The 24,355-nt window shown below is 47.9% G+C and overlaps 1 protein-coding gene across 2 annotated transcripts in view; it reads right to left on the bottom strand.

The window, feature by feature from the left end:
• ONECUT2 (one cut homeobox 2) overlaps nucleotides 1–21,895 on the bottom strand; it is a 41,164-nt gene extending 19,269 nt beyond the window's left edge. The window contains exons 1-2 of one of the 2 annotated variants that reach the window (XM_057504215.1): nucleotides 20,338–21,895; nucleotides 16,365–17,460 (exon numbers count right to left, since the gene is read on the bottom strand). In XM_057504215.1, coding sequence (XP_057360198.1) covers nucleotides 17,399–17,460; nucleotides 20,338–21,571 — 1,296 coding nt within the window. In that variant the 5' untranslated portion in view covers nucleotides 21,572–21,895 and the 3' untranslated portion in view covers nucleotides 16,365–17,398. Of the gene's footprint in view, nucleotides 1–16,364; nucleotides 17,461–20,337 lie in introns of those variants that run through there. The other variant, XM_036918520.2, reaches the window with a different exon arrangement.
• Between the last annotated feature and the right edge of the window lie 2,460 nt (nucleotides 21,896–24,355).

Here is a 24,355-nt window from a genome sequence, read left to right as displayed (position 1 = left end):
CTGCTGCCCTGGAGCCCCTCCAGAGGACCAGTCCTCACTGCAGGCTTCCCTCTCTCCCTGCATCCAAAGGGCAGCGACAGGGTGCAGCTGTAACCAGACCCCATCAGAGCCACCCGAGATGCGCATGCGGATCAGAACTAATGGCATTAGACCATCACTCAGGGAATAGAGCTGCAATTACCCCACGGATGCTTTCTCCAAGATGACCACATGCAGAACATCAAGAAGGAAGACAGTAATGAATCATCAAATGAATTAACTGGAAGCTGCTCTAATTAGTGTTACAATTTTTCATGAAAACACTAATGAATATGAAATAATGTGGCCACGAAACCACTAGGACAATTAATGTTCAGCAGTAATTTGGGGTTAGGAAAGGATCCTAGAGGCTGTTTAAACAGACTTGTATGTTGAGAATTCAGAGGCCCATGGCTTCAAAATCTTACATTAGCAAAAAGCTGCTGCTTCAGAAAAATCAACAGTGGGATGTTCACGGGATTTTTCTTTCTTCCTTTCCTCTCCTTTTAAGGCTCCTGGCTGTAGGAATAAAGATGATGGTATCAACCAAAACAGGAGCCCTTCAGGGAAATACATGAGAACCCAAGTGAATGAATGCACAATGAATGGATTGTGGAATGTGACGAAGAGGCAGGGTCCAGACAAACTGAAACCAGAAAAGATGCTGAAGAGGAAGCCATTCTCCCCAGCACTTTTAGCCTGACAACCACCTGCATGTCTGAGAAAATAACTTTCTGATATGACTCCCAATCCTGTAAACATGATGGAGATATCAAGTCAGGTTGAGCCTTGTTGGCTGAGCTGCACTTTTTACATGTAAAATTGTAAAATTTTATCAATGTAGAGTTTGTGCTCAACATGTACCACCACTTGCAAAACGGACTTTATCCCCACATTAAGTCAGTAAGGATTCAGTCAGGACCTACTGTGTGCGCAGCAGACTTCCATGTTCTAAGTATGGGCTCAACAAAACGCCAATAATTCTTAAGAGTCTTAAAAGGATGGGGTAGTAGGAGTAGATAATACTACATGTTTGACCAGTTTACATGGGGCATATCCAGGGACCAACAGAGAGTGTAGCAGCTTCTCTCATCATGAGTGAAAATGACCCATAAATTATGCTGAAGAGTAGATACATCTATGTGAAATTGGGTGTCATCTATTCATCTATAGCATGGAGGAAATGTGAGGTACGTGTGCCAGGTGCAGTGCTAAGCACTCTGCGGTATTTCATTTAATCTGCACACCAGATAGATGGTTCTTGAATTCAACATTAACCTCATTCTACAGAGAAGACTGCTGGGGCTCTCGGAAGTTACTCACTTGCTCAAGGTCACAATGCTAACCGGTAGGTGGTGTAATTGGACATACACTGGATCTAACTCCAAAGCTCATGCCCTCAATGACAATGCCAAGCAATACTCTTAACATAAGAAATACATGGGAAAATTGGTGACTCAAGTCAAATCTCCTGCTTATATACAGAAAAGCTACAAAAGGTGATATTAATAATAATACCAATGGCTAAATTAGCAAGCATTCACTATATACTAGTTCTAAGCATCTATATGCATAAGCTCATTTAAGGCTCACAATAACCTTATGATGTCCCTATACTTGGAGGCACAAAGATTGCTAGGGGGTGAATGTTTGTGACCCCCAATTCATATGTTGAAATCCCACAAAGGTGATGGTATTAATAGGTGGGGCCTTTGGGAGGTGCTTAAGTCATCAAAGTGGAGTTCTTACTAATGTCATTAGTGCTGTTAAAGAGGCTCCTGAGAGCTCCCTTGCCCTTTCTGACCTGTTAAGACAGAAGGAGACGCCTGCAATCCAGAAGAGGGTCCTCACCCGACCATGCTGGGACCCTGATCTCAGACTTCCAGCCTCTGAAACCGAGCAAAAACATTTCTGTTTATAAGGAACCTAGTCTGTAATATTTTGTGATAACAGCCTGAACAGACTAAGAGAAAAAATCTTGAAGACCTTGAAGATTCTAATGAATTCTGAAATGTTTAAAGGCTAACTAGCAATGCAACAAAGAACAGTTTGTTGGGCCTATTCTTAAAAACATTAGAGCAGTGCTAATGGAATGCCAATGCTCCAATCAACTCTATGCCTAGAGTTTCCCTTGCCCTAGAATTGAACGGAACGGCTGTCTCAAGGAAGCTTGGATAAAAGATGGGGAGGGTCTGTTTTTCTTGTCTTCAGCAGCAGGGTGGGTAGAGCAGAGAGAGAAAGGCTTTCTACTGTGTCTTGCTTCCAAAGATACAAAACATTGGGAATCACACCTTTTCCAGTGAGGATGAATCCCTCAGACAACTCACTCTATTTGAGATCAAACTCCATCTGGAATTCTACCCCCTGGCCTATGCAAATGAGACTTCCGCATGCCCAGATGGAAACAAGCTGCCTTGAGCTGGACTGAGTCAGTAAATAGGAGTCCCAGGGCTCCAGTTACTCTATGAAAGAAGTTATGAATTTTTTTAATAATGTTCAGCATCTGAATAAATCAGCTGCTAAAGCAGAGGCACAAAAAGGAGGACTTCCTGGAATTATAGTACAAGTTCAGTAACCTTCAGTGAAGAGACAGCTTGTTAATGAATAATAGGAGACTACATCTGTCTCTTAAGAGTGTCATTTCTTCACATCCATAGGCAATATAAGCACTGTGAATTGATTCATAGGATGCCATTAAATATGTATGCAACGAATCCTGCTAAACAAAGTTATCTGCCCAATGGAACTAAAAAATATTTCTCAATTTAATTTTAAACAGACCTTGATGCGAAGAAAATTTAATTAGGTAAGTAATATAGAACACAATGAAATGTCCATCAAAATTGCATCCAAAGGTTTAAAATGTTTTCCTTTTCAGACAATTTACTTAAAGCAGCTGAGATATCTATGTTAGTACAGTATCAGAAAAGTGGGGCTTAGAAATCAATATGATCACCTCTCTGAATTAAGTATGCACAAATGAGAGCAACTGAGATCCATATAAATCAGCTCAAGTAGCCCTCTGTGTACCAGACCATTAGGCGACAAGTAGAAAAGGAGGAGGATGCAAAATACACACATTATCTAGGATATACTCACTAATGGGAGGTACCTCCTAACACCCACATTTATAGTCAAGACAAAATTGTCAAGTATATTTAACATGGCTTATGATTTTTTTAAATGCCCCAGATGTAGAACCTAATGTTAAAAAGCAAACAAAAAAGGTCTTAAACATTGCTAGTCACAAATAAGTAAATCTTTTGATCTTTCTGATAACATCTCCAAATTGCTTCTATATTCATTGGCACATCCTCAGCAAAGTGTTTGCATTGTTTCGATTTTGTTGGCATGGAATAATTGAGATATGAATTGGATGGCTTAAATTCTGTAGGCAACAGAACTGCACTTTTGTTCCTCAGAGGTCTGGTGATTATTTAGTGGAAAAAATAGAAAAGTTTAAAATGAAGCCTTATTTTAAAATACATGTAGAGCTACATATGGTCATCTTGTGGGCCTGGAGACTCCTGTTAAGACACTAGAGCTGTATGACCCTGGGGATCATTTTGCATTCCATATTTACAGAGTGTTAACTATGTGTTAGGCACTGTGTTAGCACTGAAGGGAAGATGAAGGGGAGGAAGGCTCAGGGTCCCTGCTTGCTATGATCTTGCTGTGATTTAGAAGACTAAATCAGGCATGTACCCAGTTGTCTTATTACAAAGAATATGTTTCCTATCAAGTTGGGCATAGGTTTGTTAGTTGTGTGAAATAGAAAATAATAAAGTATTTAAAAATACTTCCACATTAATTTTCTATTTGTTGTCCTATCCTATCCCTACCCTAGGGATGGTTTCCTACAAGAATAATAGAGAACTGAAATATGTGGTATGAGATGGACTGAAAAAAAAAGTTTCAATTCACTGTTCCTGTCAATTCACCTTTCCTGTACCCATGCTCCTTGCCATGTAACCCTGTAGTGCCCTCTCCTCTGTCTCTGGGCTCAGCCATGTGACTTGCTTTTACTAGCAGAATGTTACAGAGTATGTTATTGTTTCGCTTTCCCCTTTGCCACTGCATGAGGACATGCCGTGGCTACCACAGTGGTCCTAGGAGAGGATGGGAAATACATGGAGCAAAACCACCCACAGATACATGATCAAACCACCCAAACCATAGATGCATGGACAAGCTCAGCTGGGATCAACCTAGATCAGCGGAATTCTGCAGATACATGAGAAAAAAAATGCTTATTGTTGAATGCCATGAATTTTGGGGTAGTTTGTTACTCATTATTATTATGGTAATAGGTAGCTGACACATAGCACATAATAGGTTTAATATAATCTGTACTTTATTTCCTTTCTCTCCCTCTCTGCAATATTCAAAGCCATCTTGTCTCTTTACCTCTAGGCAAGAGATTCTGTGGGGTAAGTCTCAGACAGTTCAGCAGCCTGTTATCTGACAATTACTTTTATAGATCATCCCTAACACATCTGCTCTCCAAAGTGGACATATTATCCCACTTTATAAAGAAGGAAACTGAGACTAGAGAGGTTAAGTTAGGGCTAGTAAATGGCAGAGTTAGAATTAATACCCAAGACTGTGTGACTTCAAAGCCAAAGACGATTCACTCAGCTGTGTTACCCTGCCACTTCCTCTGTCAGATCAGCTATAAGAGAGAAGAGAATGGAATATTTGGTGCCTCCAACCCCTTCCCAAAGAAGGATCTGGTAGTATAGACACTGTTCCCAGTGACCCGCTATAGACTTCCTCCCTTCTTATTTTGGGGCTCCTCCCCACTCAGATTGGAATGTTCGTGTCCCGGGGTCTTCTGGAGCTCTCAGAGGGCACAGCACCTGGACTCCTGAGGTGGTGTGGCTTACGGTGGAAAAGCCCACCTCACTCTTCTGTGGATTTTCCCCCCTCTCCCCACCAATCTGATCACACCTACTCTTCACTCTGCTCTTTTAATTCGCTTTCCAGAAACTGCCTATGGAAACCGGAGTCCCAGGCTCCAGGTGAAAAACTGGTCAGGCGTGGGTGAGCTCAGCAATTCTGACTCCTCTGGGTTCCACACGATTCCTTTGGGAGAATGGCAGAGGGAGAGGCTGAGGCATCAGGCCAAAGAGATAAAAGGTGTGTGTGTGGTCTTTGCCCCAGCCAGAGAAAAGGGTGGCCTCTGACTGGGGGTCTAAGCTCCTCAGAGAGGCCTCAGAGCCACCTCCTCCTCTGCCCAAGTCTGCCTGTCTCTGCTTCCTTGTCAATGGACACTTGGTTTGGCTACGCAAGACACACAAATGACATTAGCTGAAGTCAGCTGCTTACCGAGCATTCCTAATTATCAGGCAGCATAGCAATGCACTCAAGAGTATCAGAAAAAGAAAGTCTGGAGTGTTTTAATTTGAACACTAAATTCTGTTCATATACTCTTGGTCTTCATAGTTTGTTACTCATGTAATATGAATGTTAAGACATAACTGTAAAAAAGATAAAATACCTCAAGGCAATACATAATTCCCATGTAAGACATAACAAATTATCTTAGTTTGAGTTTCTCACTAAGGTCGAGATAATAATAAAATCTCTTTTCCTCAATCCCATATGGGCATTGTAAAGGTAAATGAGGATTTATCCACTCAAATCTTAAAAATCCAGTAAAATCAAAGGTGGAAAAAGCTATTTTTTCCCCACTCTTAACTACTTAGTTTAGTGCTGTGTAGGAAGACCTGTGTATGACCCTGAAAATTTTTGAACAAATGGTTTTGAAAAAAGAGCTCACATAACTTCATTTCCGTACTGGCTTACCAAAAGATAGGAAGTGAGAAAGGAAAGGATAAAATGATAAATATAAAAATGTTGACATCTGGCTTTTTTCTTTACAGGTAAATTTAAGGCAATAAGAGAATTTGCAGTATGTCAAGAAATGGCCATTTAAATGCAGATTTAGTCTCCTGATAATTAAAATGATTTAAAAGAGGAAACACCAGTCTCTCTGATTTGCTGATGTGTTTGCAGGTTCAAATGTTCTAAAATGGGCAACATTTTCAGCTCTCTGTGGAGGCAGAACAACCTGTGTTATTAATGAAGCCACCATGGGCACTATTTTCTTCATATTAACCTTATATCTCATTTCAGATTAACGTAGGCATCTATTTTTGTTTATGTGATCAAGTATTTTTACCAAAGACCAAAACATTTATAGAAAAGAATATCTTCTTTTAAAGAGTAGAGGCTAGAAAAGAATGCCAGGTATAAGTACATACAATCTGTTCCCCACAGAGTAACTGCAATTGAGGAGATCCCGTAATTGATAAGCAGGAGTCCATCAAATGACTCACTTGAATAAAATGCCTACTATACCTGTGGACCAGCCACAAAGTTGTATCTCCTCTCCAGAGCCTTAGGGAAGGGAGGTATAGAAGAGTAGTGTAAGACCACAGCGAAGAAGCTGCTATGTTGGTTGGAAGGGATGATAATTGCAACTGGAGTTCAGGAAAGGGAGAGAAAAGAAGAGGCTAGAGTTGCTGGGAACATTCAGATAAGGATATGGTCATGAAGCAGAGAGAGGATCTGGAGAGAGACAGATGAGATAAGGCCTTCCAGGTAGGAGCCAGAGGAAAAGACATGGCAAAGAGGACCACGTATGAGCAGAGCAAGAACTACTTGGTTGGAGCAGGCAACCTTGGGGGACTACAGTCCACTGGCATCCTGCGATCATTTCATATCCCTCAACTCATTGTTGATAATGTCAATCTTTGGATAAGACTTAACTCCACTTTGAGAGTCCCTTTAAAATGCACACACACCTGTAGCAACTTAGAAAGAAAATGACATTGATGAGAAATTGATACTGTGAAATGTGAAATATTCTTTTCCACATGCCACCTGCTAACTTGGGAGAGTAAAATGGGCAGGAACAGTGTCTCATAAAAGTTATTTATGAACACATTCATAGTTTTCTATTAGCTGCCTATTGTATGCTATACTCAACCTTTGCTCTCACGGAACTTAAAATCTAATTGCGTGGCCACTGTGGGTAGGGGGAACCAACAAGTTCAGCAGGTGACACTTATCTATTTTCTATGTGCAGTGGAAGGGGTAATCCAAGTACATCCCAATTTAGGAGACCAGAGAGACTTCCTAGAGGCAAGGCTGTCTAAGTCCAAGATCTGAAATTTTGAGTTCAAGTTAGTTGATAGAGAAAAGGTTTTCTGGCCAAAGGAATGGCTTAATGTGTTTGAGTTGCTGGCAGAAGTATAGCAAGTCCTGAGCACAGAGTAAATGGGAAGAGTGATGTCAGAGGAGGCTGGAGGTAAGCAGAGGTCAGTCCATACAGGGGCTGGTATGCCCTGGGGTCCGGACCTTCTTCCAACAGTCACAGGTTACTGACAAAGAGTTTTAAACAAGGGTGTAATGTGGTCAGATTTGGGCTCTGGAAAAATCACTCTGGTTTAAGTTTGGAAAATGGATGAGAGAAGGAAAGACTAGAGATAGGGAGAACAGTCAGAAGGCTGTTGAAGTAGGTGATGCTCTGAGTAGGGCCACAGCAGAGGAGATGGAGAGACATAGACAGATATAATCCACATGGATAGTATGGTTGACTCAGGGGACAGAGGAAAAGGGAAGAGTCTGAGCTGATTTCCGAGCTTCTGGCTTGAGATTTTGTATACAAAGTGATATTACTGAAAGAGAGAAGGAATAAAAGACTCATATTTAGTGGTGGTGGTAAGGGGCTGGGGGTGGGACAAGAAAATGAGTTCACTATGGGATAGACTGAGTTTGAGGGAATTCAGGCCCTCAATGTCCAGATGCAGAAGGAAATAGGGATCAGGAGCTCAGCAGAGATATCAGGGTTGGAGAGACACCCGAAAGTCCTCAGAGAGATGGTAACCAAGTGGATAAGATCTTCCAGTGTGAGTATGTTGATCAAAATAAATAAATAAATAAACAACCTAGGCCATAATGTTGAGCTACATGAACAAAGAAAGTGGAGCCCAGAAAGTTGACTGACAAGGAGTGGCCAGAGCTAAAAAGAAAAATAAGAGTATTGTATTTCAAAAGCCAAGAAAAGAAAGGGTTTGGAGGAGAGAGTGGTCAGCAGTTTGTCAAATGCTGCTGAGAGGCCAATTTAAAACTGAAAAGCATTCATTGGATTTGGCTGCAAAGACCTCACTAGTGACATTATTGAGAGCAAGTTTAGTAAACAGGAGCACTGGAAGCAGACTGCAAAGGGCTGAGCCTAAATAGATAAGAGATGCAATGAGTTACAGCAATTCTAGAAGCGAAGGGAGAGAAGAGAGAAAGCTAGGACAGGTGTTAAGGGAGCCTTAAAACAAAAAAGATAGGAGAGACTGCAGTGCAAAAATGTTGATGGGAAGAAACTAATGGAGAGGAAGAGGATATAAGCACAGGAAAGGTTGAGGTCCTCAGGAGGCAGGAGAGGCAAGGGTCCAGAAGCAGTGGAGGAATTGCCTTCAACAGGAAGACAGCCTCTTACCCTTCAGAAGAAAGAAAGGAAGGATAAGAGGGGTTAGACATTGAGAATAAAGAATTCACTCTTGTGCCTTGAACATGAATTGAAATGAACACTAATATAAAGATGAGGCAACTGAATCTAAGAAATTTTTTTAATCATTTAGATTTGAGAATCTGTCACACTTTCAGAATAGCAAAAAATTCTTTTACTCCACACATTTTAAGTATTTGGAATCAAAGAAGACTAAGAGAAGTCCTGTTTACATTGCAGTCTTGTCAAAATATCTTTTAAAAACCAAAGTTCACTAGAAAAGAAGTGCATTTAGTACAAGCCCTCGTAAAATGTACTGCCTTATTTTAGTAAGATGAGTAATGCATATAAAGTAGATTTAAAAAAATCTTTGCCTGCATCAAATTCACATTTCACTGGAAAGGTTTTGAGCGTAACCCAAAAACTAAGAAATGCATGTCTTCAAATTCAAAGATCATAGGGCTTGAAGAAACTGCTTTAGTCAGTGTTTGTCAGATAGACTTAAAACCAGTTCTTAGGTTTGATTCAGATATGATCCTGCTCATTTTTAGAACAAAACTGTAGGTATTTAGACACAGAACATATTTTTTTTCACCATTGAGAGTGAATGCTCTAGCACATTTATTTTGTTTTGGGCTGGATTTTCCTTTTATCCAAAAGCCACTTGGGATTTAAAGATGAATTGTCATAGGAAAGAAAAATCTCATTTATCATGTTCTTTTCTTTCTTTTAAAGGGGACACACTGGTCTGCTCATATGCTGCACCACTCTGAGAACCATGTTAGTGATAAATTAAGCTTGAACTAAAGTTCCTTGAAATAAAACAATAATTTTACATTTTGATTAGCTTTGAGAAGACAAGGCCATTTTCCTAGAAACCCAAAGAGATGTGAGTTGCACCCAATCACAGACCAAAATGACCTACTTGCCTCTTTTCTATGGAATAAAAATACAAAAAAAGCCAAGCAACTGATTGAAAAATGCCAGCCAAGAGTTGGCACCTTATGCCAGCTCTCACCCTGGCTAGGGCCATGTGACTCCACTGTGTGGCCTGAGTGACTCAACCCCGGTGGGAAGAAGAAGGGATGGAGGCGGTTTTGTTAGAGAGCCTTATCAAGGATGGATGACTCAAGAAATCAAATACCAGTTTCTACATTTATTGCTGCTAGTGATGTCCCATAGTGGGTTCTCGCTGCAACACTGCTGCTGATACCAAGTGAGACTATTGTTTGATGTAACAGACCAGGAGCATATATAGGAGGGGATTGGAGAGCGCGGGGTGGGGAAGCAGCCATTTGTGTATGCGTGTGCAGGGTAATTACACTAAACCGTGAAAAGAAATCCAAATCTGAAATACTGTGTCGAGAGCAGCAATCAGTGTCTGCAAAAGGCAGTAACATGGAGAAAAACAGTTCATCCCACTGCCTCCTCTTCGCAAGGGAAGGGTTGTTTAGCACCTTTTGTCCTCTCAGCCCTACGTCTCTCCCTTTATTATCGCCGACCTCACACAGAGCACCAAAGCCAAGGGGTTCGGGAGGAAAACCTGAGGCCCTGGTCTGTCCGGGGCGCCAAGATCTAGAGAGCTGCAGCTACTGATCGGGGTGTTGCCCGGATTTAATCCGGGTAGAGGGGCCCATCTCCCTTCCCTGGGTTGAGATGGAAACTTGCTCTGACTGCAAGCGCGGGAACGCTGCTCTCTGGCGCTCCGTGGCGCTGTTCGTGGTGCTGAAGCCCGAGGCAGGGCGCGGAGGCAGCCCACCTACCGGCGCTCCGCGGCCAGGGGCTCCGCGCCGGGATCGATGTGAGGCCAGTCTGGAGACAGCTGCCGCCCACAGAGAAACAGCCTGCTCCACAGTTTGGCTCCAAGTCTAACTCACTGGCTCACTTTGCAATTGCAAAAAGGCTGGTTCCCTACTTCTCTTCTCAGGGGATTTCACAGAGCCCATCTCTGGCTCGCTGATTTGGCGTACCTGTTTTCTGATATCCGCCCCGCCGATACTAATCCTCTCCCACCGCCTCTCCTTTGTACAGTATTTCACCTTTGCGGAGCACCTTACAGTTGGTACAGTCTTCACTGGCACCATCAAGTGAACCATTTCTCTTACCCACAAAATCTTCTCTTTTCTCCCAGATATTTTTTTTGCTTTCTGTGCCTCCCCCTTACCCCCCACCCCCACCCACCCCCTACCCCTTGCCTGCAGGCACTTTCCAACTAAGCAGTAGACTATTACCTCAATATGCAGAGTGGGTGGATCACCTCACCCACCACAGCAGAATCGCTGACTTCTCTTTGGCAATGAATTAGAACAGGCAGAGGTTAAAGTACCAAAAGACCAGGAAAAAGCCCCTTAAGAAATTTCTAGGAAAATATGGGTAGTGGCCCAGAGGCTGGGGAATGGGGACACAGACACTAGAGAGAAAGTTAATGAAGGGGCCTGGGCTTTGTGGGAGGTTCCAGGGGTATTGCAGTTAGGACACTCCCAGCAGGTGGCACTCTGGCTCATGGTGCTCTCCCCCCAGAAGCCTTGATCGTACTCCATGCTCCACCTCAAGACTTGTTTCTGCTAAACAATCCTCCAGCCATGTCTGCACGTCTGTCATCCTCTTGGTCAAGCACTTACCCAGACTATATTCTTGCTAAAACGCACCATTTGCACAATTCTCTTTACTGTAAAGCACAGTGATGAAGGGAACATAAATAGAAAAGAGGGGTCAGTGGGAGGATATTTTTTCTGGTGTGATTGATGGTGCTCAAATCAGAACTGTTTAGTCATCAATAACATGATTCGGCAATTGGGAAATGTAAACAAATTGTGCAACTGCTTGCTTTGGTCGAAGCCCTGGAGGGGCCCACAGGGCTGGGCCAAGCTTGGGGAGGGCGATGCCAGCAGGATGCCCCTCCCTCCCACCAGGGCGGAGCTCTCTGTGCCTACAGCCTGATTGGCGTGACCTTTGGCTTTTGCAGCACACATGCAATTGGGCTGGGGTTAATGGCACTTTGCAGGGAGCTCCAATTGAGTAAACAAAAAATGCCTTGCCCTGTTCTAATGGAGCACATTATTATGAGTCCTAAGCCTTCATCCAGGCCCCTGCAGCTGCTCTGCAGGTCAGTGCTACCAATAAAGCAATTAGCCAATGAGAAAACTCTTCTTCCCTAAGGGGGACGTGAGGGTTTTGTTGCACTTGCTGAGCTTTGCTTTGGGTTTTTAAACAGGCAGTCCAAGTTGGTCTGAGCCTCTTACATCAGACTCCAGGATGAGGACAGTGAAATTGTGTTTGCTGAGTGTGATATTTTAAGGGACTGGTCCCTTGTTCAACGCAGCCCAGAGAGCTCAATGCTTCCTGTTCAATTAACCTGAACCATAGCTGAACTCTGCCCTTTGAACTCACTCAGCAGATAAATACATTAGCTCACCTACAGAATCATTAATATTTCTCAATCACATAAAACAAACATGAGTGTCTGAACACAACCCAAGTGATAGCCAATTAGGAATAGCGTGTGTACTGTGTTGAAAAAAATCACAATGGATGTTATTTATAGAACAAAAAAGGGTCAAGGAAAAAGTGAAATGGCTCCTGTGGACAGTTACGGAAACAAAGAGGACTTTCATTTTCTTATCTGCAAACATGAGGGATACTGAGCATTATTTAGTGATTCCTATTCCATCTACACTTTTCTGTTAGAAAACTTGTACTTTACTCTTGGGGCTAGTTTCTACCCACATCTATCAGAACACACACTCTAAGACTCCTCTCTTCTGAAGTGACTTCAGTGTCCATGCTTATATACAGAGTCTAAAATACTGCATTTTGGGGGACAATTCTATTCCTGATTTGCTACAAATATTTTTGTACAAATTTACTCAAACATTTTTTTATTTACTGCTTTTAAGTAATCCAGCTTAAATGAACCAAGACAGTGGCTTAAGTGAAGTAATTTTACAGTTGAAAATGAGATATTGCTACTCTAGCACATAAAACAGATTTTTTGTATAAAAAAGATGCTAAATGCATTAATTTTGTCCTTATCCCTGCATGACATCTTGGAGAAACAAGAAAAACGCCCCCAATTGAATCATTACACATTTCAGTTTGATTCAATTTCACTTCCCACAGTTCTTCCTCCTGAGCCCTCCTCTCCTACCCCCTTTTCATTTTTGTTTGGTTTGGAGTGTGGGCCTAATGCCCAGCTATCCTAGATGAGAACACTTAAAGGAATAGCACAAGCGCGAAGGGTAAATCTATTGAACGAGGGTCTTTAACTGTGTGGTTTCCTTAAAGGGAAAGGTTGGATCAATAGGATCAATATGAAAGGTTTCCCTGGCCCTGCATAAAAGGGTAAGGGCTTCTCTTTTCACTGGTTTAACTTTACTCTCTGACAAATGCAAATCAATGGATCTGTGTTTACAACAGATTCCCTAACAGACTCAACTTGAGTAAAGCCCAGAGCCTTGCCTTGGGGGTGGGGAGTCCAAGCTAGCTCTGGGGGGTGCTCTAGGGCAGAGCTTCATGCTCAAGGCCCTGGGGGTATAGTGGGGCACAGGCCACCAATCACCCTTAAGGAGAGGGATTGCTGCCCACTGGGATCTTGCTGCTGCTACTTGTGGCCTCTCCAAACAGGGTAGAAAAATGGAACACCAAACAGTTCCTCCAAGGAACTCTTAGCCCAATGTAAATATAAAGCCCAAATTCCTGGGACCTGGTGAGTCAGTCAGTCTTGTTTCCCACTATTACATATTTGGGAGGCTGACTACACAGAGGAAGCTGGAGTGAAATATCCACCATTGGTGATGCACAAGCATTTGAGCTCTTGAATGCTCTTCCTGACCTTTCTTAGGCAGTAACTGCCTCTCTTAGCAATGAGAAGGCAAGGCAAACCACTGAAACTGCAGGTTCTTTTCCCCTTTATTTTACCTTTCCCTTTAAAAATGTGATGCTTTCCAGAGAGTACATGACTTCAAGTCAATACCAGTTACAGAGAAATTATTTTTCTTCCTGCAGGAGAAAGTATATGTATATTTGATTACAGGAGCCAAAGTCCAATGCTGATTAAATTACATTGGAGGTGTGCTTCCAACCCAAACAAAGTCTGCTTTCTACAGAAGAGTAATGGATCTTCAAATGGTGAGAGAGGCGCCAAGGTGGAACGCAGAGCCTCCCTTCCCTCTGGGATAATATGTGTGGGACAGTTTTTCATAACAAATGTCCATCGCTTTTAGGATTTATTTCCCAAGTGAGACTGTTCCCCAAGTGAGACTATCTCTATTTCCATGGCCCACAGCCTGCTTCCATGCCTTGCCCATCTGCACTTTGTTAGGCATCAGATGGGCTGAGTTACCAAATCAACTTCCCTACCTCTCCTCTCCTTCCATGCCCCTACAAAACATGCATTTTTCAGACTCTTTGCCCTGAGTGAAGCTTGGAAATAAAAAAAAAAAGCCTTTCCCACAGGCATTGAAGTGGGTTAGTGGGACAGATGATGGGTCCCAGCACATCCTGAACAGGCTCTGCATCTGACAGCATAAATTACTCCATTGGGCTTCCTCATAATGGTCTCTTCCCACCAAAAATGCATCCTCCTAGAGGAAGCCACTTTTCTTGGGTCAGAAAAACAAGGGTCTCTGAGAGGGTCAGGGGTCAGCATAAGCCAGGGAGTCTATAGATGAAGTTTAAGGCCCAGGGTGCTTCAGTGTTCATGTTTTTCCCGAGGGCCCTTTATCCTGGCAATTATTTCTATTTATTCCCTCCTCATTTCCCTTCCTTTGGCAAGAACCCAGAAACGAAATCTCTCTGTTTCTCCTTGGAGGTTTTCATTACTCCAGGGATTCTCCTACATGATACCACTTTTCCTGAAGACAGTTTCTGCCAGTGCAGCCACCAGCCATACTGTGCCAGGGCCCAGTACTTTCTTCCCAAGAACTCTTCAATCCCCTTCCTCTGATCTTCCTTTAGAAATGGGTTCAAAAGGCCAGAAAACCAAGAGGGACCTGAACTTGAAGTCTTGGATTGAAGACAGAGGAGAGGCAAGCTCTCCCCACTTCAGGGTTCCAGGCTTGGAGCTTGAGAAGGTAACCTGCCCAGGGACCTTTTGCCTCTGGGCAAATCTGGTTCCAGAGGGAAGTCAGCAGCTCTCTTCTTGGAGACAGAGAATTTGGTGAATCGGTTTCCCTTATATACCACCCTCACCTTTCACCAGGGATCCTGCCCTATTTGGGGATTTAAGATGGGGATGGGGTAGTCTAAGACCTTACCCTCCAAAAGCCCCTCACCCCTCTCAGAACCCAGCTGTCCTTCACCTGGGACACTGGCGAGGGAGCCACATCTTCCTGATGGAAGGAAACCACCCACCCTCATTAGTTTCTGTATCTGATCACCTGACCTAGTTTTTAGGAAGGGGGTAGGGCACCTTCTGACTCGGAATCAAGAAGCCCTATCAAATCTCCCTCTTTTAAGGCAGGCCACCGGTGGGAAGATGAACCCCATCTCTGGGAAGGAGATAAAGAAATACAGACTTACTCTTTGTCATACCGCAAAGCAGAACAACGCAAGATTTCTTCTGTCTTCCCTTTCCTTCCTCTTTTATTCTTATTTCATTCTTGGAGAGGGAAGGAAAACACTCCTTTCCTTCCAGATTGAGACCTTCTTTTGAAGGAAAAATCATAGCTTTCTTCAACTGGGTTATTTATAATTTCAAAAGACAAACAAGTTAGTTCTCATCCCACACATACTTCCGACCAGCTCTTTCATCCTCTCAGTAAAATTCACCTTAGAGCTCCTTCTGGAAGAAGATGCAGCCACTTGGTAAAGGGAGCAGTGGGCAGGGTGTGGAGATTTTGTCCAGGGGCAGGGAAGAAGAGTCACAGGCTCTTTTCCAATCACTGCAGGAGTCTCAGGAAAATCTCCCTACTGGGGACCTCAGAGAGACAGTTCTCTCCGGGGGGTGGGAAGGGGAGGTGGGGTGAAGGTACCTTCCTGCCCAGTCAGGGCAGGAAACAAGATACCTCCCTGGTTGACCCGACTAGCCGAAGCAGATCATTTTGAGGAATGGAGCCCAGGCCTCTGTCACTGGGGCCGCGTTTAATTGTCCTTGTTTAATATATCCGTGTAAAAAGTCAGTGAATAGGAGCATTTAATGCAAAGGATCTCTTTTAATGAGAAAAAGTAAGGATGGGAGGGGATCCCCGGACGAGGAAGCTAAGCGGTTAGCAGGCAGCTTTAGAGACATCGTTTCCAAAGCTGGGTTTTATTATTCCCGCATATTGAGAGGGAACCCGACTTTCCAGAATGGTTTCGATGGAGGAAAGAAGTTGCCCGGGACCTGTTGGACCAGATGTGGGCCGCGCCGACCGGGGCGACGGCTCTTCGGGAATGAGCGAGCTGAGGACTTGGGCGCCTTCCCGGGATGCGGCTTCTCAGACCCAGCCCCCCGCAGAGGCCGAGGCGGGGAGCGCAGAGTGCGCGCGCGGGTGCTAGGGGAGAGGGCCGGCGGCCCCGCGGCCGTAAACGCCCCGCGTCGGAAGGGGCGGGCAGCGGCCGCGCAGGGAGGACCCGCCCGGAGCTGGACAAACGGCTCGGCCGGCGCGCCGGGGAGCCGGGGCGCTGGGGAGCGCTGTGCTGGGAAGAGTGCGCCGTCGGGCTTACTGGAAACGCGCCGGATCAAGTTCCAGATCAATGAAATCTGGGTCCACACGTTTACGTTATTGTTGCCAGCATTAATGCTCTTTTAATCTTCTAAACATTATCAGCATCGATCTCCCTCCATATACACATTTGTTTGAGAAAGTGACATAACCACACGGTGGAAAGCCTGGAATAAAAATAAATGCGCGGCGTCCGTTGGTCCCCGGTCCTGCCAGCGCTCGGCTTCAGTACTTTGCTCGGGTCCCGCCTCCTCGGCCCGCGGCCCGCCCACTCTAATGTGCGGGAGGAAGGTGCTCTCCAGACACCCGGCCCTTCACCAGGCAAGGTCAGTAGCGGGCTTTTCAATTATCTGACTAGTCAGCGGGCGAAAATGTGTGTTTGGTACGGACGCGGGTTCCGTTTGGCCTCTTAGCCTCGTTTCTCGAGCTAACTGCCAGGAGAAATAGGCTGAGCTGGGCCCAGAGCAGGACCAGCGGGAGGAGAGGTAGAGTGGGGTGCTCTGCGAATGAGGCCCCTGTCCCTCCTCTTAGGGTATGTGGGTGCCAGTGTAGCCAACGAGACACCGCAGGCACGTGGTGCCCTGAACTGGGGCCGCTTCGGCACTGCCCCGGCCTGCTCTGCGGGCGTCAGGTGGCCCAGGCCACATCTTGGCGGGTTAGTTAAGGGCCCTTGGCTGCCTGAACAGAATTGACTCCAGACTGGCTGCTGGGAGTTGCTGCCTTTAGACGGCTGAGCATCTGTCCGTTTCAGGAACAGGAGGCAGGTTTGGGGTAGGCAGCCCTGGCAGGGTATGTCCTCCGGGCGGCTCCACTTTGTCTTCCAGGAGTTGGAAGAAATCACTCCTGTTACCGAGGCCTCAATTTTCCTCAGCTGGGTGTCCATCCAGGTTCTTGCCCGGGTTCTCTGTCTCTCCTTGCTCGCGTTTGTGCTTTGTTCAGAGGCTTCTTGGGCTACCAGCTGGAGAGTGTGCTTGAATGCTCAGGAGCCTGTCCTTTCTGCGTCTTTCAGGGTTCATAAAAATTGCCGTTGGTGAGCCAGCCTTGGGGACCGCCGAAGACACCCGACTGGGTGAGGCTGCAACCACTTGCTGCCCTCACCACCCTTTCTGAATGAAATCGTGCAGTTGGACTCAATCCATTTCTCTGAAATCTAATGGGGCAATCTGAGTTTCCCCGAAGTATTCTCACTTCCCCTTTGAAATGCCACCCTGGTTGCTGGGAAGAGAGCCTAGCTGCATGGATGGGAGAGGAGACGAAGGGCCTGCTTCTGTTTTAACGTGTGCACTTCACCTATGGGTGAGGTTTGTAGGTGCAGGCTCAAATCAGACATCTTAATTCTGATATCCCCTCCCACCCTTGTCTGCCTGGGCCTCTGACAAGACCCAGAGGGGTCCAAACTGAGAAAGAGAAAGGGAAACTAAGCGTAGATTCATAGAGAAAGAGAAAAGAGGCTTGGTTATGAGAGATGGGTGGGGCTGGAAGTCAGGCCCAGCCACCCAGCGGAGCCACAGGACTGAATGGTGTGGGTCCTCGGGGACATCCCAGTGAGGATTCAGATTGATACTTCTGGCAGAGAAAGTCTCTGCTTTTCTTCTCCATTTGTTCCTGCTCCTTAGTGCTCCTGAGCACATAATGCCTACTTACCAGTCTCAGCTTCTGTGTCAGTGTCTGAAGAGACTGATCTACTGACCCCAAACTGAAAAGCCACCTATGTAATAATAACCACTCAACACACTTGTAGTTGCTGATAAAATGGCCAGATAAAAAGGCTAAAGCTCTTGTCCCCTTTCAACTCGGGGTAATAGACACATTTGAATGCTTGAGCAAAGCAGGGTCCTCAGCAGGAATTTCCCACTTGCTGAAGGCAGCTTGCAGTCTCCCGCAGAGGCAGCTTCAGCTCTCCTCCTCCGAAAGGCCTCTGTGCTCCCAGAGGTCAGCCCCTGAAGACTCACTCTGGGTGCCATGCTCTGTCTCATCCCACCAATGCTTCGGGGCTACTGTAAAAGCTGAGACGCGCTAACAGGTAAAACATCACTCGCCACATCACTTTAAGACACACATAGGCAGAAGGCACGGTTTTTTAAAAAAAGCTCTGTCCTTTGCATGACAGGCGTGAGGGGGCGGCAGCGCTCTGAGATGGGCCGGAGTAGAATAGCTGTTATCCTGCCATTAACAGTACCCCCCATCCCCCAACCCCCAAAGAATAGCTGCCAAGTTTCTTCTGGCTGCCTGTGCCCTGGAAGCCCGGGTTTACTAGAGCTCATCAGAGAGGGACTGAAGGCGCTTTTGGGGACCTAAGACAAAGGGGTACCACACTGTGGAATTGTCATTAAGCCTCCAGTTTACTTCTCACTGCTACTCTCTCTTCTCTGGAACCAAGAGCGAATCAGGGAAAATTGTAAGAGAGGATGAAGAGTAAGCTAAAGGAGAAAGATAAAGTAGGTTTTTAAATCCACCCCCAAAGTATTTGGAATCCACCAATCTGGGAAAGCTCTTCAGGGAAAGCTAATTTTCTCTACCTTTTCGTATCAACTCTGAGGGGCGATTAATGACTGGAGATCTGAATCCTTCAACAGGAAACACCCCTTCCCCAAGCCTGGGTGAGCACGCTGCCTGCATCCCCCAGCCCCGTCCGGCGTCTGCAGAGTGCACCGCATAAGCCAGGCTCAGCGGTGCGAGGGTAGCCCCGAGAGCGGGAAGAGGAAGCCTGAGCTCGCCGCTCCGGAAGAACGTCGTGCGCAGCCTGCTCGGAACCGCGCCAACCACACACAACGCGGTTTCCACTCTCCGCGCCTATGTAAACCACTGCCACAACGAAAGGTCCCCCAAATGGCCGGTCTATTCTGAGAGATCACCCCATTCCAGGAGAAGGCCCCCTTCCGGGCTTGCAGCAGGGTACTGTGTGCTCTTCCCAGTAGGGCTCCTGGACACTCTGCCCCTCTGGGCCCGCGGCTAGGTCCGGGAGACAGCACAACTGCCACGCGCACCGCGCTAGGTCTGTGCACACAAAAGCTCACAACTGCTCGGCACTCGCAGCCACTGCTACGTCTTTGCTCTCGCCGCCCACACAGGAGGTATCTGTCCTCCTAGAACAATAGAGGGCTGTACCTCACAGCTCGGCCGCTAGAGGAGGCACAAAGAGCTAACGCGGCTCCAGAACAATGTAACCGCCGCGTCGACTCGTCTCCTCCCGCGGGCCGCCGGCCCTCCCCGCCGCGCGCTACGCGTAGTGTCCGCTTAATGCAAAGGCGGAGCCAGTAGCCCGCGGCCAAGATGCATTAACTAACCTGCATCTTAATTTCCCAGCACCTCTTCCCGCGAGCGCCTAACCGGTCTCTGAGCCCTACGAATTCGCTGGTAAATGCCAGCAAACGCTGGGAGCCGGGCAAGGGTGGCCGGTGAGTGAAGCAGGGATCTCTCCATTTTTAGTTTTTTCTACCCCCATCCTCCCAGAAGTGAATGTGGCAGTCTCGCAATCTTAGGCCTTGCACACTCCTTTAGCTGTAGACAGTGACACGGGAGCTGGCCCAAGCCTGCTCTCAGAAAGTCTCCGCGCTAACGCCGAGGCCGTAGATGGGCTCGAGAATCGTGGTTGAATCCTGGTCGCCCATTATCGCGCGGGCAAGACTGACTCCTACCAAATAACCAAAGAAGTTTGCCTGATACGGCGGGTAGAAGGAGAACAGAGATCTTTTTCACTTCTGAAGAGCAAAGTCCAAGTGCCTCTATACAGGGAGACTAGGCAGCCTGAAAAACTGAAAATGTATAAACAAGAGTTCAAGTGCAGAAGGTTTTGATTAAGGGCAATCGCCCGTCCCTGTGAGTCCTGGAAAGAGAGGGCTCTTAGCAGACACCCTGCACACCCATCCCGCCTCCCACAACTAGGGAAGTCAGGAAGAGAGGGGGAAGTTGGCAAATGAAACGTGTGGTGAGATCGGGCAATGAAGGCTCAGGCACAAGAAGGGAGAAAGAAAGGTAAGGGAAAAGGGGATGATAACAGAAGAGAACAGAAAGAGCAAATAGAAGGAGAAATAAAGTTGAGAAGAAATGAGTGTGTAGGGAAGAGGGACAGAGAACCGAGAGAAGTGACTGCATGCTGACCCAGGGCCACACGCACTCTGGAGCCTCTCCCCAGCAGCTCGGCTCCGGGCGACCCTCTGGGCTTACCTGCCAGGCGTAAGGCGGACATGCGCTGGAACTCCGGCTCTTGAAGCCACTTCCACATCCTGCGGAATGTCTCCCTGCCAGATTTGAGTTTACTCCACGGTTTTGGGTTCCGGAGCAGGTCGGAGAGAGTCCCCTGAGACCGGCACAGCACCCTCTGCGCGAAGATCGCCTGCGGGATGCTATAGCGCTTCAGCTCGGCGGTGATGCGCTGGGCCACCTCTTTGGTGTTGATCTCCTCCAGCTGGCCCGATGTGGCCACCTGCGAGCCAGAGGAGGACGAGGGTGGTCTCTCGCGGCTGGGCGCAAGCACTGGCCCGTGGGACTGAGCGTGGCCCGGGTGGTGCAGGCCGTTGAGGTGCGACATCATGGCTGCGGGCGGGGTACCCAGGCCGCGGGACAGGTGTTGCTCGCCGCGGGTCAGCATGGCAGTGTGGTGCGCGTCGAAGTTGGGGCTGAGCATTTTGTCGTGGCCCGGCGGCCCATAGTTGGGCAAGCTCTGCTGCGCGTTGTGGAGGCCACCCAGCCCGTTGCCCAGCGGCGTGGCTGCCAGCGGGGACAGGCTCTGGCTCATGCCCGGCATCTCCTTGTAGGGGCTGTAGAGGTTGTTCATGGCTGGGATCCCGCGCTCGTCGCGCATGAGGGTGAAGCTGCCGCTGACATTGCCCGACAGGCGCTGGTGGTGGTGGTGGTGGTGGTGGTGCGGGTGGTGGTGTGGGTGCGGGTGGTGGAACTTGTCCGACACGGTGGAGATGGGAGGCAGCGGCTGGAGCGGCGTCAGCGTGGTGTAGGTGTTGCTCATGCCCATGCCGGGCGGGGACGAGTCGCAGGACATGCTCATGGCGTGATGGAGCGGGATAGAGAGCTCGGGCCGGTAGTCGCCGCCGTCCAGGATCGAGGCCATGCTAGTGACCATGGCCGAGCGCGACGCCGCCGCCGCCGCCGCCGCTGCCGCCGTGCCCAGATCCTGGTGAGCCGTTGGCGGAGGCGGAGGCGGGCCCCGCAGCGAGCCAGCCGCGCCGCGGCCCGCGTGGTGGGGGCTGGGGCTGGCCAGCAGCTCCTGCTCAGGGCCCGGCCCCCCGCCGCCGCCCCCGCCGCCCCCGCCGCCGCCCCCGCCGCTGCCGCCGCCGGCCGGCCCGTGCAAAGTGCCCAGACTTTCCATTGTCAGCTCCGGGTTCATGGCGCAGCCTTCTAGGTCTTTGGTGAGGCATCGATAGGCGGTGTAGGCAGCCTTCATTCAGTCCATCGGGGCCCGGAGGCGGCGGGGGCGGCGGGGGCGGACGGCGGGTTGGCAAGGCGCGCGTGGCGGAGCTCGACCGTGGGAGCCGGCGAGACGCGGGAGTGCGTGAGTGTGTGGAGCGGAGCGTGCGTGCGGGTGTGCGCCCTGGGCTGCGGGCGCGCCCGGGGTGGGGGCGGGGTGGGGCGGACGGGGTGTGCGTGCGGGAGAGGGGAGGGGACGGGGATAGGGAGGGATCACCGGGCCCCGCCGCTCTGGCCGGCCCGCTGCCTCGCCATGTCCGAGCCCTCTCCGGCGCCGACGTCTTCTGTTTGGGTGAGCGGGAGCTGTCCAGAAGGGCTCTGCCGCTCGCCGGGGCAGCCAACCTACCCTCCCGGGCCCGGGGCGGGGCAGTGTCCGATGGGCGCCATAGACAGCCACTCCTAGACCGCGGCTGCTCCGGGGGGCGGGCCTTCTGTGCACAACTGCCAATGGCTGGGGAGGGGGCGGGGACGCGTGTTTCATGTTTGGCTGACGGCACTGTGCCTTTTTTCCTCTGCCACTGGAATCAAACGTCAAGGAGAGGGAGGGAGGGAGAGGGGCTAGTGGGGGTAGAGAGGAGAGTGCGAGCGAGGGAGAGAAATTATGTTAAAGATGCCACGCTGTGTCCCTCCTGAGCAGCTGCTATCTGGGGAAAAGGGCATTGCTTCAGTTCCCTTCGCTAAATCCCAAAGCTTTTCTCGAGGCTAGTAAGCGGAGAGGGAAAGACTCGGTTACGTGCTGATGTAAAAATAAAACACACTTCCCTAGAGTCTCCAGCTGGGAACCCGTAATTTTAGCCTTTTAAAATGCAGGCGTTAATGTATTCTAATGCAGGATAAATTCCCGAGACTGGGGCGTGCATAATCTACCGTGCGAAAAGAGCTCGAGCGCCCTCGCCGCTACGAGCTGCGGCCGGCTGACGGAGCCCATAGGCGGCTCTGGCCGCCGTACTGCTCGCAAAGTTAACACAATAACATCGTTTAATTATCCGGCTAGACCATAAATCTCCCAGTTATGAGGCTTCAGAAGGTTCCTGCTAGATTGCAAAACACAACTAGAACTCCAGAAGCTGCGCTTTCAAGGTGATCAAATGCTTGCCCCATTAGTGACTTGGAAAGAAGTGGCGGTGGTGTGTTTGGGGTAGAGGTGGGAATGCGTTAGGAGGCAGGATTGTTGCCGACGCCTACAGTAAGCAAACTTCTCTGGGGGCAGGGAGTATGTAAACTGTCACCCGCCGATCTTTTCCTTAACACACACACACACACACACACACACACACCCGCCGATCTTTCCCTTAACACACACACACACACACACACACACACACACCCCCGCCGATCTTTCCCTTAACACACACACACACACACACACACACACACACACACACACACACACACACACACCTCGAGTCCTGGGAAAGAAGACTTGGAGCCTTGGAGCCTTGGCTGACATCTGTATATCCAAACCTTGTTTCTGAAAAGACCAGAGCCCTGGAGAGTTCTAGAACGCTTTCAACCCGCAGCTTTAAAAAGTGCACTTTCGTCTACCCATTATTTCCGTTCTTTGTAAAGCCTGGGTTGGCGACTGAGAGTGGACCGGAATAGAGAGGAGGTGGACATTGCTGCGGCCTGGGTGTGGGTAGAGGGGTGGTTGAAGACAGAGCTATGCGGCTTTGAAAGCCTTAAAAGTAAGATTCTAGCAAAGCAGGTTGCGCTCTGTTTGCCTCCGAAGATTCAAGCTTGCTGAGGTTGCGCAGATGTTGCCTTTGTTTAAAGAGACAGTAATTAAGGACAGGGTGGACATAAGTTTGAGAAGCGTGACCTATTTTCTTTTGATCAACTGTCAAAAGAAGAGCAGGGGGTCTCCTTAAGACAGCCCCCTTCAACCACTTCCAGCTGTTAGAAAAACTTGGTAAGAAAACAAGGACTCAGTCTGGAATACTGTATGTGTGTGCTTTCCTGGTGCTAGAGAAAGGTTTAATTCATTTGGAAAACAGTCTCGGTGACCTTTTGTGGCTGCCCTCCTCTCTGTTCTAGCTACAGAGCAAAAATATCCATCCCCCTCCCACACCATCCTGTCACATGAATGTACAGTGACATTATTCATAGATCAACTTTATTGAGCTCTGGCCAATACCTTGCCAATTATTCTTTCAAATCGCTTCTTTGTGATATCAAAGCCCGGGTAAGAAAATGAACGATCCATTGCTTTGCTAGACATAACTTCTCTAGCTTCTCACATCTTTAATGCCATGACATCAGACAGGTAAAAGGACTCGGTTTTCTGTTTCCCTGCCTTTCTTTTCCCTCTCCCTCTTATGTCTCTCTTCTCACTCTCCACCTTTTATATGGTGGCTGGACACTTAGGATAATTTGAAACAGTTAATGTTTGAAATGCACACCCAGTTGAACAAAAGTTCACAAGAGTCCAATCTCCTGTTGGTCCAGGAGTGCTCAGAGGCTGAAATAGGGCAGAAGAGGAGTAAGGCCAGGGAAGGAGTCTGCTGTGCCCCAGTGCTGGGCACAGCCTGCTCTGTCCTGCAAGAAGTGGCCAGTGACCCAGGCTGGAACACGGGGTAGGTACTGTCTCCATAAAGAAACCATACAGAAACCTAGGTATATGAATTGCTATTTAAATATTTTTTCAAAATGATAAACTCATTTGCTAGGCTACAAAGACAAATCTGCTCCAGGGAATTGCATTTTGGAGTGCCTGGCTCGGAGCGGTCACGTGCTGGGGAGTTGAAAGGTAAGTTGCATATTC

Source organism: Manis pentadactyla, chromosome 6 (assembly GCF_030020395.1).
Source record: "Manis pentadactyla isolate mManPen7 chromosome 6, mManPen7.hap1, whole genome shotgun sequence".
NCBI lineage: Eukaryota > Metazoa > Chordata > Mammalia > Pholidota > Manidae > Manis > Manis pentadactyla.
Note: the sequence above shows the minus strand (reverse complement) of the source record. Positions and strands in the feature narration are given on the sequence as shown.